Genomic DNA, 16,230 nt, shown 5'->3' on the forward strand with positions numbered 1-16,230 from the left:
TTCTCTGTTCTAATCTATCATTGCAACAATACTAATATGTTTTGATTACCCTGGGTGTATCATAGGTTTGGAAATTGGGGTCCTGAGTTTCGTTAGTCTGGGTAGACTAGAGAAACAAATTCATAGACACTCATATGTATATAAGAAAGAGATTTATATACAAGAGCATTTGAATTTGGGAAAACTTCCCAGCCCAGGACAGATCAAGTCCACAGGTCTGATAGTAGCCCATATGTCCAACACCAATCTATAAAGTCCTCTTCAGACTCTGTAATAACACTGAATGCAGGAAGATCACAGACCAGTGGGTGGAAAGTCTTGTGGATCGAATGGCAGTAGAAGGATCTCAGTAGTGGCGTGGGTCTCCACGTGGTCTCTCCAGCTCAGGCACTAGAGTAGTTCCTTGTATCTTGTCAGCGGCTATGTTTCCCAGGGTGTAAGCAGAGAGAGTGTATCTCTTGCCTCCAAGAAGGAAATACAGGAGTTCCCAGAATTCTCAGGAGAAAGCCATGCCCACACAGAGGCCTCATTGGCTATGACCCAACTGACAGATTAGATTCCACCCCTTCACTCTTAATCCTCTCAAGTCCCAAATTGACACCAGATTATATAACGACCACAGTTGGCGATTAGTTTTTCCATTTTTTTTAAAGAATTGTGCTGGAACTTGGATCAGAATCACACTGAACTTAGAGATTTCTTTCAGTTATATTGATGTCTTCACTCTATTTCTTCCTATTCCAATATGCAGATGATAAAACTTTGCTTGCTGAAAGTAATGAGGATTTGAAGCATTTGCTATGAAGTCAAGGATTGAAGATTTCATTATGGATTACAACTCAAGGTCAAGAAAACAAAAATCCTCACAACTGGACAATAGGTAACATCCTGATAAATAGGGGAAAATGTTTGAAGTTGTCAAGAATTTCATCTTGATTACATTTCAATCAATGCTCATGGAAGCAGCAGTTGAGAGATCAAACGACATATTACATTAGGTAAATCTACTGCACAAGATGTCTTTAAAGTATTGAACAGCAAGGATGTTACTTTGAGAACTAAGGTGCACCTGGTCCAACTCATGGTATTTTCCATTGCCTCATATGCTTGTGAAAGTTGGACATTTAATAAAGAAGGCCAAAGAAAAACTGATGCATTTGAATTACAGTGTTGGTGAAGAATATTGAGAGTAGCATGGGCTACCATGTCTGTCTTGGAAAAAAAGAGCCAGAATGCTCCTTAGAGGCAAGGATGGATAAACTTTGTCTCACCTATATCGGACATTTTATCTGGAGAAACCAGTCCCTGCAGAAGGGACATCATTCTTGGTAAAGTGAAGAGGCAGCACAATAGAGGAAAAGCCTCAGTGAGAGGGTCACAATGACTACAACAAGGGGCTGAAACATAACCACCATTGTGAGGATGGTGCAGGACCAGGCAGTGTTCCGTTCAGTTGTACATAGGATCACTGAGTCAGATATCAATGGTACCTAACAACAAGTATTTCAATTCATGAGCATGAGACATTCTTCCATTTGTGTGAGTCTCTTGGTTCCTTGTAAAAGGTTTTTCAGTTTTCTTTGTATAAGTCTTTTGATCTCTGGCTAGAATTATTCCTAAGTATGTTATATTTTGGATAGTTATTATAAAGGGTATTGTTCTTTTAATTACCTTTCCAGAGTCCTCTTCTTTAATATACAAGAGTAATATTGATTTTTTAATTTTGATCATTTTTAAGTTTTTTATTTAATAATTTTTGTATTTTGATCTTATAGCCTGCTACATTGCCAAATTTTTCAATTAGTTTCAGCATCTCTTTCATTCCATCTTTGGCATTTTCTATAAATATTAATGTCATCTGCAAATACAGGTATTTTTGTTTCTTTTGTGCCGATATGGATGTCTTTAATACATTTTTGATGTCTTTTAGCTCTGGTTAAGGCTTCCTTCCAGTACTATATTAAATAAGAGTGGTGGTAGAGGCTGTGTCTGGTTCTCAATCAGAAGGGGAATGTTTTCAATTTCTCTCCATTAAGTGAAGTGCTAGTTGTTGGTTTTGCATGCATGGCCTTTATTATGTTGAGGAATTTCCCTTCTATTCCTATTTTATTAAGTCTTTTATCAAGAATGGATGCTGAATTTTATTGTCTTTTCTGCATCAATTGATATAATCATATGGTTCTTTCCCCCTCCCCCTTTTTTACATTGATTATATTTCTAATATTGAACTATACTTGCATACCTGGCATGAATGCCACTTGATCGTGATCTATCTTTAATTTTTTTATTGAATTCCATTGGCTAAATGTTGTTGAAAATATTCGCATCTGTATTTCATAAAGAACACTGGTGGCATAGTGGGTTACTCTTTGGGCTGCTTTCTGCAAAATCAGCTGTTTAAAACCACCAGCCACTTCATAGGAAAAAGATGAGGCTCTCTATTCCCATAAAGAGTTACATCTCAGGTATCCACAGAGGCATACAGACCCTGTACTGTAGGGCTGGAATCAACTTGATAGCATTAGGTTGTATGTTCATAAAGATAGTGATCTCTAATTTTCAATTCTGATGATGTCTTTGCCTCGCTGCAGTATTGGGGTTACACTTACTTCATAAAATGAGTTTTGTAGTATATAATCCTTTTCTATATTCTGAAATTGCTTATATGGGATTGGTGTTAACTCTTTTATAAATGATTTGTAGAATTCCTCAGTAAAATTATTTGGTCCTAGACTTTTTGATGTTGGGCGTTTTTCTTTTTAAAAATCATTTTATTAAAAAAATCATTTTATTGGGGCTTGTACAACTCTTATCACAATCCATACACCCATCCATTGTGTCAAGCACAATTGTACATTTGTTGCCATCATCGTTCTCAAGCCATTTTCTACTTGAGGATGTTGGAAGTTTTTCAATGACCCAATCTAGCTCTTCTTGGGTTATAGTCTGATGAGGTTTTCTACATTAGTCTGGTAGGTAATGTGTTTCTAGAAATTCACCCATTTCAGTTTTCAAATTTCTTGGAATACAAGGTACCATGTAATATTGTATAATTATCTTTTATATTTCCATTGGTTCTGTGATGTTGCCCATTTCATTTCTTATTAGTAATACCTGTCTTTCTCTTTCTTTTCCTTTGTTAGGTTTGCCAGTGGTTGATCAGTTTTGCTTACCCTTTTGAAGGACAAACTTATCCTGTCTATTTTTTAAATTTTATAATTCATTTATTTCTGTTCTAATCTCTTTTCTTGTAGTATCTGAGAGTTTGTTTTGCTGGTCTTTATTGAATATAATTGTTTAGTTGACATGTTAAAGTATATATTCATTCTGAAAGTCTTATTTCATTTACTGCCCTCGAATACTACTTTTGCTAAGTCCAAGAGATTTGGGGGTGTTGTCTTTTTGTTTTCATTTATTTCAAGGATATTTTAAATTGTATTCTTTATTCTTTCAATTATCCAGTGGTTTTTTCTTTTATTATTATTTTTTCAAACAGTCCTATTGAGATATAATCCACATACCATACAATAATTCAAGCGTATCAAAAAGAGTTGTACAATCATTACCACAATCAAATTTAGAACATTTTCTTTTTTCTTGTACTCTTTGCAGTTAGCTCCCCATTTCCCCTCAGCTTCTCTTGCCATATCCCCAAGAAACCACTAATCCAGTTACTACCTCTAAAGATTTTTGAATTTCATATACCAAAAAGAATACAAAAACAAAGTAACAAAAAAGCTAATAATCACAAAATAAAATGGAGAAAATTCTCAACCAAAAAGAATGCAGAAAGTATTAAACACTAGAGCAACTTGAAAATGGGTAAAAAATAAAAATGAGTTAAAAATAAAAATGGGTCAAAAGAGAGATCAAATTATAAAGTGTTAAATTTTAACCTATCTACATCTGCCATAATCTACCCATTCGTTAAAAACCCATTTGAATAAAATTTTGTTTAACTTCCGTGTAATTGTTTTTGTTTGGTTTGATTTGGTTTGGTTTAGTTGATGGTCCTATGGTTGATTTATAATTTTATGCCACTATGATCTGAAAAAAATAGGTTGTAGTAGCTTGATATTTTAAATTTTATTTATGCTTGATCTATTTTCAAGTGTATTCCATGTGCACTAGAAAAGATGTATATTGTGTTTTTTGTTGCATGAGTGTTCTATATACAAGGGAGTACCCACCCAAAAAAGGGATTTTTCCAAAGCGCTGTATTTAAAATTTTTAATAAAACAACATGATCACCTTCAAAGTATTCTTCATACATTTGACAAATCCATGATTACATTCTTGAAAACATTTTTCAAATTCATGTTTGGACAGCTGACAGCACCTCCCTTGTTATTTTCTTCACCTCTTTAACATCCTCAAATCATTGTCCTTTCATGTTCCTCTTAATTTGTGGAAACAAAAAGAAGTTGCGTGGAGCGAGGTCAGGTGAGTAAGGTGTGTGGGGCAAGAGAGGCAGGCTGTTTTTTGCCAAACACTGGGGCACTGACATGACTGCGTGAGCAGGTGCATTATTGTGGTGGCAAAACTAGCCCTCCATCTGTCACAAATCAGGTCTTTTTTGTCACACACTATTATGCAGTCTTTTCAGAATCTCTAAATAGAAAACTTTATTGATAGTCTAATCTCATGGAATAAACCCCAAATGCACTAACTATCAACATTTTCATCCATTTGGGAAGTTGACAGATGTCTAAATTGAGGTCTGTAATCAACTGACATTTCACCTTTTCTAAAATGAGAAAACTACTCATACACTTGAGTTTTTCCCATAGCACTGTCCTTTTAAGCTGTGTTCAGCATGACAATGGACTCTGCGGCATTCCCCCCCCCCCTCCCCGGCCTGGGTTGGAAACAAAATTTAACAGCTGCATGCTGCTCTCTGAAATGGGCCATCACAAAAAAAGCAAAATAAAAACAAACAAAAAACAACGATGTTTGAGTGAAACTTCTTTTATAAAAAATTCACTGTGACCAGAGAGAACTTCCCAGGCGATGCCACTGGGAGCACTAACTCAGACCAAGTTGCTCGGTGCTCGCCTAGCTGGAAAAATGCAGACTACAATAGCTCCTCTCTGTATGTCTAAGAGATTAAGTTGATTATACTGTTTAGTTCTGTGTCTTTGTTGATTTTCTTACTAGCTGATCTGTCTTTGCTCAGAAGTAATGTACTCAACTCTCCTAGAATTATCATATTATGTTCTATTTGTCCCTTCAATTCTATGAGTTTTATTAAAGTATTTTGAACATCCTTCACTGAGTACACAGATATTTGTGAAGGTTGTGTCTTCTTTTTCAAGTAAGGCTTGCATCATTGCATAATGGTGAAATGTCTCTCACGATGACTTTTACTTTGATGTCTATTTTTTTCAGAAGTTAAATATTGCAACTCTTGCTTTCTTCTGACTACCATTAGCTTGATATTTTTTCTCCCATATTTTTTAAATCTAGTTTTGCCTTCATATCTGAGCTATATTTCTACTAAGCAATATATTAATGGCTCTGTTTTCTTATTTATTCTCTTAGCCTCTGTCATAACTGGTGAATTTAATTCATTTACATTTAGTGTTGTTATTCATAAGTATGGTTTTATTGCTCTCATTTTATTACATTTTTAATATTTTTATTTGTCATAATTTAATGGTATTGTTTGCCTCATTGTTGAAGATCATTTTCTGTGCCTTCTGTTTATGAATTTTGTCAATTTTTTGCTTTACTCATTTTTATCTTACTGTTTAACGGGACCTTATCGTTTTCCTTTTTTTTTGATGTTTTAACATTTTATGATTTGTCTTTTATTGTTTTCTTTCCAAATTTAAGTTGATTGTCTTTACAAACAACTCAGTATCTTCTCCATACTACTGCTTATTATCTCCTCTGTTACCTCTATATACATATATATATGTATGTATGTATATATTTGCTGTTGTCTTCATTGGGGAATGTTATCTGTGGTTCCTTATTTTAATTTCTATGGTTTTGTTTCATTTTGTGTATTACTTAAGTAGGATGATTTCTTGATATAAAGCCTGTATGATTATTTTAGAATACTGTCTTTTGTTGTTGTTGATTCTCTGTCCAAAGAATTCTCTTTAGTATCTTCTTGTAAAACTGTTTTTTAAAATTTCTTTAGTGTTTTGTTGTCTGGAAGTTTTCTCTCTCCTTCCAATTTGAGTGTAAATTTTGCTGGATATAGGATTCTGGTTGGCATTTTTTTTCTTTCAAGATTTTTAATATATCAAACTATTACCTTCTTGCCTATATGGTTTCCATGGGGGGAATGGCTCACCTTTATAGGTGATGCTTCATCCCATGTTGCTCTCAGAATTCTTTCTTTCCCTCTGATGTTGCAAAGTTTAACTGTAATGTGTCATGGGATTGATGCTGTTGGGTTTTCTGGGGTTCTTGGATAGTTATTTTCTGCTCTGGTATAATATTAAGGAAATTATCTTTCAATACTTGTTCAACTCTTTTCTCTAAAGTTAATTTTTCATCTTTCTGTTCTGGGACGTTATCAAATAATGTAACTTGTTCTTTTTGACAGTGTCCCATAGAATTCTTTGGTTGTCTTCAGCATTTTTGGTCTTTTTTTTTAGCTTGATCTTATATTTTGGTCTCAAGAGATTTTTCTTTGATAGCCCTGATTCATATTTCTATTTTTCAATTCTTGTGTTTTATTCTTTCAAAATGTTAATAGTTTTAATATCTTAGTGTTTGCCTTTTGAATTTCTGTTTGGAGCTGTTGAATTATTCTTCTTTTCATTTATTTTGTCAGATTGGTTTTATAATGCTTTCCTGAGCTCTTCTATCTTTTCTGTCAAAATTTTATTCCTTTTATTTAAAAGAGCTGAAGATCATTGCCCTAAACTCCGTCATAGGAAGATCTAAGCTTTCTGCTTTTCCAAGACCTCCTCTGTATTTGCATCTGAATGTATTCTACTCAATCGCCATTTTCTCTTACTTTTGCATGTGTACAGAGATTGATTGTTGCCTGAGACATGGTATTGCTTCTTAGATTTGTCTCCAACTACAACAGCCGTATACACGTTGTAGATACTCAAAACTCTCTGGTGGCCATGTCATTCGGCAGGCACCTACCTCGAATTGGGGCCAAGGGCAGGAAACTGTGAAATAGTGCCCCTGCCAAGATCCTGGTTTTGAAGTCAGCTCCTGAGTCCTCCAGGAGTACAGGCCAACAGTCAGTACAACTGACACAGAAGGGGATAGAAAATAATATCCAACACACTTGGCGATGCCCCTCTGGAGCTGTGTTCACTTATTCTGAATACCAGGGTAGAGTCCAGGGTCTGTTAGGGGCTGACCTACAGGCAGGTGACACCACTTTGAACCCTGGGGCCATAAAGAAGTAGGATTCAAATTCTCCTGTGTTGATTTTCTCCTGACATAAGCCCACCTAATTCTGTGCTCCCTAGGTCTGGCTCATCCCCTGGCATTCCAGAGAAATGTCACCACAGTCCAGTCCCAAGAGTTTCAGCAAGGCATTGAGAATCAACCTCCAGCTGATTTGAGTTTCCCCAATCTATCCATAATGCAGTGAGTGAGCAGTGAACCTCTCAATCCCAGCAGGAAACTGTGAATTTTCCCACCCGAATTCAATCATGTTTACACCTCCCCAGTGCAGACTCTACTCCTCCACACGTATACTGGGGGGGGAAAGTGCTGGAAGTTAGAGGCAGGTGTGGAGGTGAAGCATCAGCTCACCTTTTCCCTTCTCCACTGAGGTCTGAAGTATTGGGCTACAAGGAAGCTTCATAGGTGTCCCGCTTGGGCAGCACAAGATCCTTGACTTTTAGGGGATTCTTTGTGGTTATGCAGCCCACTGAAATACCAGCGTATAATTGATAGAGGCTTCTGTTCCTCAGAGGAGGTCCAGAACTCAGGTTCTTGAGTCTCCTCTGATTTTTGAAGTTTTATTTGAATTGTTTTTCACAGAACCTCCGACTATGTGGCCATGTTGAATTAACCTCTGCCTATTATCTTTTGTTTCTTTCCTCTTGACTAGAATGTAAGTTTCATGAAAGTAAAGAATTTTGCTATTGTATTCACTGCTACACCCACATCCCCGAGAAGATGCCTGTCCTGAAGAGGCCTCCATGGCTGGGAGGGGCACAGCTGACAGAAACAAGGGCCAGCTCTCGTCTGCTTGCTAAATTGCTGAGGGGGCTGCCCTGCACTGAGGAAGGAAAGGATGTACTCTCCATTTAAGGGGAGCTTCCAGACTTTGCTCCCCACTCCCTGATACTGATTTGATCCTTTACTTCCTTAATAAACCACTTAACTGTAACCACTATCCCTGAGTTTGTGTGGCCACTGTGTGGGTTACTGAATCCAGCAGAGGACTAGAGTGTTATGGGAGGACGGCTAGCGTGAGAAGTACTATCAGTGTTGGAGAGTGGAAGTGTGACGACCTCTACACAGAAATCAGCCTGTTCTTAATGTGTATTATTCCCCTGAAATTAAATAGGTTCTGGTACTGCTTCCAACTCACAATGGGGTTACAAACTTAAATAGGCTTTACACATGCCTAGAATGGTATTCTCAGAACAGTAAGCTCTAAAATAGTTTTCACTTGAATTCACAATCAAAGACAGCAATGACAAGGGCTATTAAAGATCCAGTTCAACAATGGCCCCTATGTCAGCTAAAAATATAAACAATATGAAGTAGCTAACAATGGTAGAATTATAATTATGGTTCTTCATATTTCAAATAATTATAATCAATTATCTGGTAAACACTATCAAAAGGATGAATAGTTACACAAAAGATAAGCAAGACAAACGGAGGAATGTAATTGTGGTGGCTTTAAAATATGTTCACAAATTCTCAAATATCCCCCACTTTTTGAAAATGGAACTTGACTGATCTCAGATTTAGAGTGGGCTATACATAGAGATTAAATTTTTATAAGCATAATATAGTGAAGGTGATAGTATCTAACTTCTGGATCTGGGTCATAATAGCCATTGTAGATTTTCTTCCTTCCTGTATAGTGATAGTGATGGTATTAATTTCTGAGACAAGGTTATAGTAGCAATTGCAGACATTCCTCATTGCTGATGGGTCTTGGATCACTAGCTTCTGGAAGGAAAGGCAAGTAGGGAGCCAAGTGTTTTGAAAAACATATCAAATAAATCTATGAAGAGGCCCACTTGGCAAAGAGCCAAAGCTTTCTGCCAGTAGCCAATACCATTTAAGTAAGTCATCTTAGATATTGACTCTCCAGCATCGTCAATCTAAGACTACAGCCTTGCCATCTTCTTGCTTATAATTTCTTAAGAAAATGTGAACCAGATCTACTCAGCAAAGACACTATTGAATTCCCAACCCACAGAAACTGTGAGATATAAATGTTTGTTGCTTTAAGTCATTAAAGTTTATTAGCAATTTGTTACATAGCAATAAATAATACAAGACTAAATACTGAAACATTTTAATATAATAAATGATGGACAATATTATTATGTGAAACTTTAAATATATGACCATCAATTATACAACTCTTTTTAATATATTTAAACCATTAGAAAATATGGTACATAAGTTATATGTCAAAAAACTTTTTTAAAATTACCAACTAAAAGTAAACACTTTCCAGCACAGAAAAAGTATACTATTATCTATCTCAATGCTAAATAAACTACCACTGGCTTTAGCAGCTCTCTTCCTCCACAGATTGAGAGCAAACTTCCAACAGTAATAACGTTCTTTCCCCGCTCTCAAATGACAAAATCTCATGCTTCCATCTCCATCCCCAAATTAGGAAAGGTATCTTTCCCCAGTATTTATAAACCCAAACTGCACACCAATGACTTAAGTATGATGACAGCATACATCAGTACTTATATATCCAATTGGTCATGCATCCTTTTAATGCCTATCCTACCCTGGAGCATCTACTAACTGAAGCAGGTAATTTACTTGTCTGAGGGGATCAGCCAACATAGGAATAAATGCACTATTTCCATCCTGTACTTCCCTCATTAAGTTCCTTCTTCAGCACTGTATCCCTACTTTAAAGCTGCCCTTGAATAGTTTTCCTAGTCAATGTCAAATAAAATCCTAACATTCCACATTTTATATGCATATCAATTTCCTAAAACCACTCTTTTATGAGCCAAGAATAGTTTCCATCTGTGAATGATCATTTGCAGTTTTAGGTAAACGCTAGCTCTCGTATTTCAGATACGTTATAATGTTGAACCTCTTCCTTTTGACTGCAGAGTTCACCCTGAAAGAGGAGTAACTGTGTTCGAGAACACAAGCTCTCCCAACTCTTCCTAAATCTGATAAACAGGGATTGTTGTATGGAATTCAGTCAATTAGATTTCATTTAGTTTTGTACATTTTTCTTCTTTTGCTTGATCATGTCTTAATATCAAGCATTATTAATTTTTAATTTAAAGACAACTACTTAAAATATAAACTTCATGTACTTAAATATTCCTCAATCAGATATGTCACAAATTTAGACTACTCTTTTAAACAATCTAAATCAGTACACTTTACTGCAAATAAATGAAAATTAAAACATCTTTTAAAAAGTGAAATGAATTGTGAATGTGCAAAAACAAGGAAAAGAATATACAATATGAATCTATACGTAGGTCTGCAACAGGCTGAAAGATTTGAGAGGGAGATAAATATATTAAAAATTGCTTATGGATTGTGATAAGAGTTGTATGAGCCCCTAATAAAATGTAATAAATAAATAAAAACTAAAAAATTGCTGTTGCTTAGCCCAAAGAGAAAGCAATGGGAACAATTAGGAAATTAAAATCAATGGTGAGGGGGCGTAGGGACCCTGGTGGTTTTGGAACAACAGTAATCCAGCTGAGAATTACTGAGGGGCAAATGAATGGGGAGTATGATAGTGAGGCAGGAGAAAGGTAAAAGGAAACAGAGTAAAGATCTAGTAAGCAAAACCAAACATAGTTGTGTACATACATAAATATATTAATTCATAAAAATAGAGGGATTGATGAACATATATTTATATGGCACTATATTAAGGAAGTGGCCTGACTTTGGGCCTCTACTCAAGGCCTCCCTCAATGAAAGAACACTTTGTTCTATTAACCTGGCATTCTGTAATGCTTACCTTCCCAACATAATCGTTGAAGACAAAATGGGTGCAAAAGCAAATGTAGTGAAGAAAACTGATGGTGCCTGGCTAATGAAAGATATAGCATCTAGGATCTTAAAGTCTTGAAGTTAAACAAGCAGCCATCTAGCAGGGAAGCAACAAGCTCACATGGAAGAAGCTCACCATTATGTTGCGATAATGAGGTGTCAATGGGATCAGGTAACAGGCATCAGAAGACGCAAAACAAATAATCCTATTGTTGAGAATGAGGGAGATAGGAGTAGAGACCTAAAACCCATCTGTAGACAATTGGATATCCTGTCACAGAAGGGTCACAAGGAGGGGACGATTCAGCCAGGGTGCAGAATAGCACCAAGGGAACATACAACATTTCTCTGTGTTTTTTTTTTTTTTGAGGCTTCCTCAGCCCAATATCATGACCCCAGCTCTACCTTACAAATCAAGCTATATTGGAGCGAGAATACTGGTACACAAAGAGTTCTCAACACAAGAAATCCAGGACAGATAAACTCCTTGGGAACAGAAATGCTAGAGGGTATGGAAAAGGTGGTGGGAGAAGGAGAGAAGGGGGAACCAATCAAAATGATCAGCGTATAACACCCCCAAAGAAGAAGAACAACAGAAACATGGGTGAAGGGAGGCAGCAGTCTGTGTAAGATATAAAAATAATCATAATTTATAATTTATCAAGGGTTCACAAGGGTGGGATGGTGGGTTAGGGAGGGAAAAAAGAGATGCAAACACCAAGCACTCAAACAAAAAGAAAATGATGATGGCAACATATGTAAAAATGTGCTTGACGTATGGATTGTTCTAAGATCTGTAAGAGCCTTCAATAAAATTATTTAAAATAAATAAATAAAAACTTTTATAAACAAATTGTCAAGTGGGAACATAATTTGCTGTATAAAATTTCACTGAAACAATAATAAAATATTATCTTTTAAAAGTAAAAAAATGCTGTTGCTTTAGGTTTTTATAATCACTAGACATTAAGAAATTTTTAACATTTTTAAAGAATTTAAGATATAAGCCCCAATAAAATGATTACAAAACAAAAGAAATTGAGATACACTATCATTTAATCTTGTCATTTAAATATACTGCCACATCTACAAGGTTTTAAAATGATATAAATAATAAAGTCACGTTCCATTGGATTTAGTAATTACATGATGTTAAAAGTAGAACTAAACCCTAATACCTTTGCTTCTTTAAGTTCCTTGTCAGCGGTATCCACCACAAAATTTTTCTCTTTCTCTAGTTGCTCTGCACGTTGGTCAATTTTAATCAATTCTTTACAGAGATGCTCATTGTGACTAGTTAAATCATCTACTTGACTGCTTACCACCTCTTTACTATCCAAGAGTTTCCTAACATATTCTTCCAAGCCATGATTTGTCTGTTTGAGATCTTCAATCTGTCAAAATTAGAAAAAATTGAATTAAAGTTATTCTTTAGCAAATACAGAATTATAAGTTGTCACAAAGTCCAGACTTTCTGGAGCCACTGAGATATTACTATTGCCCTGAGGTAATCTTTAAACCTTAAACCAAATTTATCTTCTTAAGTCTTCTTTCAACCAAGCAATAGCTTAGATGAATTACTAAGGAATGTTTGCCTTGAACACTGTTTTTCTAAATAACTATCTAGTATGGATTAAATTGACACAAACTTTAAAGGTTACATAAGACATATAGGAAATTTAGGAGCAATGAGTTTAAGTTAAAGGGAGGAAGGAATCACTCATTAAAAAGAGGGTGAAAACATTTACATAACAAACAATACAATCAATATCAATGAATTGTACATGTAGAAATTAAATTTGTGAATACTATGCAAAGGATATTTCAGCAATAATAAATTATTAAAAACATGTTTGTTTTTCTTTCACATCCCTCTCAAGAGGGCAACTAAGTGACTAGAATCAACTGTATACTATTTTGTACCTTCTGAATTTTATCTCATGTGAACATTGAACTCAGTTTTTCAAATGAGTTAAGATTAACTCATACAATTAAAATTTTTAAATTTTCATAGCTATATTTTCCAAGACAATTTGGTTTACTTTTAAAAGAACTTAATTACTGTAATTTTATGTAGATAACACGCACTTTCTAGTTTGTTTGCCTACTGCTTCCCCACACCCCAACCAGGAGGTATTTTTGTAAACATGCTATGTCAAGTTTGTTTTTTTTAACAGCAAGGAGTAATGAAAATTGACCTAGTGGTACTTAAAAAAATACCTCCTGAGGCAGGTAGAGGTTGGCAGGCAAATATAAAGGTGCATGTTATTTGTGTAAAAAATATGGTACTATTAGAAAAGTAGCCAAATGTTTTATATCTACCATAAAGCAAACAGTTTTAAAATTATTTAATTTCTATAATTAATAGCATTAGTCAAAATAATTCTTTAGAATTAAATTTCTAGTTACCTTTATCAAAACTCCAACTCTTTAGAAAGGCCATTTTGAAAACATAAGTAATTTACTTGACAGGTTTAAATACCAAGTCAATCAAGTAATCACTGACAAATGTAGAGGACCACAGCTTTCCTTCCTAACCACTCTCAACACATAAATGAAGAAAGGAATGGGTGACAGAGCCTTTTCTATTATCAACATATCCAAGTTCCTTTAAAGAAAATTTTAAAATAGATCCATTGTTGTATATTGTATTATATCCCTCAAAATAAATTAACCACTTTTATTTGACTTCTTTTATAGTAAATAAACTTACTATATATATATATATATTAAACCTTAACCTATATGTTAGTCTAGGTAGACCAGAGAAACAAATCCACAGAAACTCATATGTATCTAAGAGTTTTATATAAATGGTAAGTGTACATTAAGAAAGCATCCCAACTCAGTCCTGTCCAAGCCCTTAAGTCCAACAAAGTCTACAAAGTCCTCCTCAATCTCACAAAGCACACGCAATGATGCTGACTGTAGGAGGAAAGCCAAATCAGTGAGTGTGTAAGCATCTCAGCACTGGCAGGGGTCTCCACGCAGCTGCTCCAGTACCCAGGGCTGCATCAGGATAAGTCCATGTGGCTAAGGCAGCTGCACCTTGGTCCAACCATCAGAAAGCAAGAGATCCGAGAACTAGAAAGAAAAGGTTCACCAAGCCATTTATCTCTCCACACTTCAATTAATCCCACATGTGTTTATCGGCCAGGTGGGCACAATAAACCTTAACTATCTCATCCTCTAATTCTAGTTTATAACATCTATAATCCCATTTTGCAATTGGTTATCTTCATTACATTAATGAGGTGGGATTAATACTGAGTATAGATTGAATCAAGCTTTTATGAGATACAAAAGAGAATAAACAAGCAAGCTAGGAAGCAAAGATGAGGGAAGAGAGATGCCAAAACACATGAAGATTGCTCAAGATGCTCAAAAAGATAAGGATCTTCCTCTAAAATTGAGAAGAGAAAGCCTTCCTCTAGAGCCAGCACACTGGATTGGACTTCTGTTCCCCTAAACTGTAAGAAAATGCTTGTTAAAGCCACTCATGCATGGTATTTCTGTTATAGAAGCACTACATTACATAAGCAAAACAGAGAAGTGGGTGTGCTAACAAATACCTAAAATATGTAAGTGGTTTTGGAATTGGTAATAGTAGAAGCTAGAGTAATTTCAAGATACTTAACAGTAAAAGCTTCGGCTGCTTGAAGAGACTGTTAATAGAATTGTGGACATCAAAGGCCATTCTGGCAAGGGTTCAGAAGGATGTGAGGAGAGCTACAGAAAAAGTCTCCATTACCTTAGAGAACAAAATGGTGCTAGAAATGTGAGCATTACAGGTGTTTCTGGTGATGGTGATGAATATGTGACTAAACAACAACAAAAGAAAGGACTATACTTGTTATGCAGCGGCAAGAAACTTGTCTGAAATATGTTCAAATGTTTTGATGGAAGGTAGAAAAGTGATAAACACGGATATTTAACAGTGGAGATTTCTAAGCAAGATCTTAAAGGGACAGCATGGTTTCTCTTTGCTGCATATTGTAAAATGTGAAAGGAAAAGCTATGGACTGAAAAATGAGCGGCACAAAATAAAAACAAAACTTAAAAGATTTGGAAAAGTTTTCTGTACAAACTAAGTCACGTGATTTCGATTTTTCACCAAGGACATGCCTATACAGTCTTTTGCCAAAAAGATGAAACATGTGACTACTGGATCTAACCAACTTCCACAGTGAAAAACAATTATCAGCTTAGATTTAAGGGGACAAGAATGAAAGGGGAGAAGAGTGTCTGCCTCTTGGAATTCTACAGACAGAAAAGAAGCCAAAGAGTTACATGTGTTGTCTTCAAGAAAAGATAAGAACGATCCCTGGAAGCAGAAGCACTGTCAAACGGAGCACAAGAAAAAGAGCTACTCTGGTCGCAAAGGGTGGGATCATCGTTTCTGAAGAGTCAAAGGGTTGGGCCAGGAGGATAGGGTTGCTGCCCAAAGTGAAAGGAGTAGGGTGGTTACTGAAAGGGGCTAGGAGAATGAGGCTGCCCAAAGCCCAGGGGACAGAGTTGCCAGCCTAGTGGGCCTAAAAGATGTGGCGAAAGCCAAGGACTGAGGAGCCCAACCATAATCCAGAGAGTGCAGCCAACACCCAGAGTATGAAATGCATGCAAGAAAGCAAAAATCCTTCTAAGCCACAGGTTCTCAAACTTATTTCATCTACCTCCCCCTTTTCAAGAAAAAAAATTACTTAGCGCCCCCGTGGCCATTAAAAACTTTTGTTCTATATCCAGGATAATGACCCCCACCATCCACTGGGTCATTCCAGCACCCTCAGGGGTGGTATTGCCTACTTTAGGAAACACTGGATTAGATGGACTGAAAACAGAGGACTATTTTTAAGACTTAGAGTTAATATAAATTGTTCTGTTGGGCTTTGGATATTTTTCTTATGCTCTTTATTCCTTCTTTCCTTCTAAAGGTTAAAATGTTAGGGATTATAATCAGGTGCCCTAAAACAGGATCATCAATGACAAAATAGGCATAAAGGGACCTCTTTCAGGGAACAGACTGTCAAACATAACAAAGGATGCACATCCAATGGAAGACAAAAT

General features: G+C 35.8%; 1 protein-coding gene across 3 annotated transcripts in view; it reads right to left on the reverse strand.

Annotated features, from left to right (window-relative positions):
- Positions 1-16,230, reverse strand: part of TSGA10 (testis specific 10) — a 136,423-nt gene that overhangs the window by 96,894 nt on the left and 23,299 nt on the right. For 2 of the 3 annotated variants that reach the window (XM_075563214.1, XM_075563215.1), the window contains exon 3: positions 12,348-12,563. In XM_075563214.1, the coding sequence (XP_075419329.1) occupies positions 12,348-12,563 (216 nt within the window). The remainder of the gene's footprint in view (positions 1-12,347; positions 12,564-16,230) is intronic. The other variant, XM_075563216.1, reaches the window with a different exon arrangement.

This window comes from Tenrec ecaudatus, chromosome 11 (genome assembly GCF_050624435.1).
Source record: "Tenrec ecaudatus isolate mTenEca1 chromosome 11, mTenEca1.hap1, whole genome shotgun sequence".
Lineage (NCBI taxonomy): Eukaryota > Metazoa > Chordata > Mammalia > Afrosoricida > Tenrecidae > Tenrec > Tenrec ecaudatus.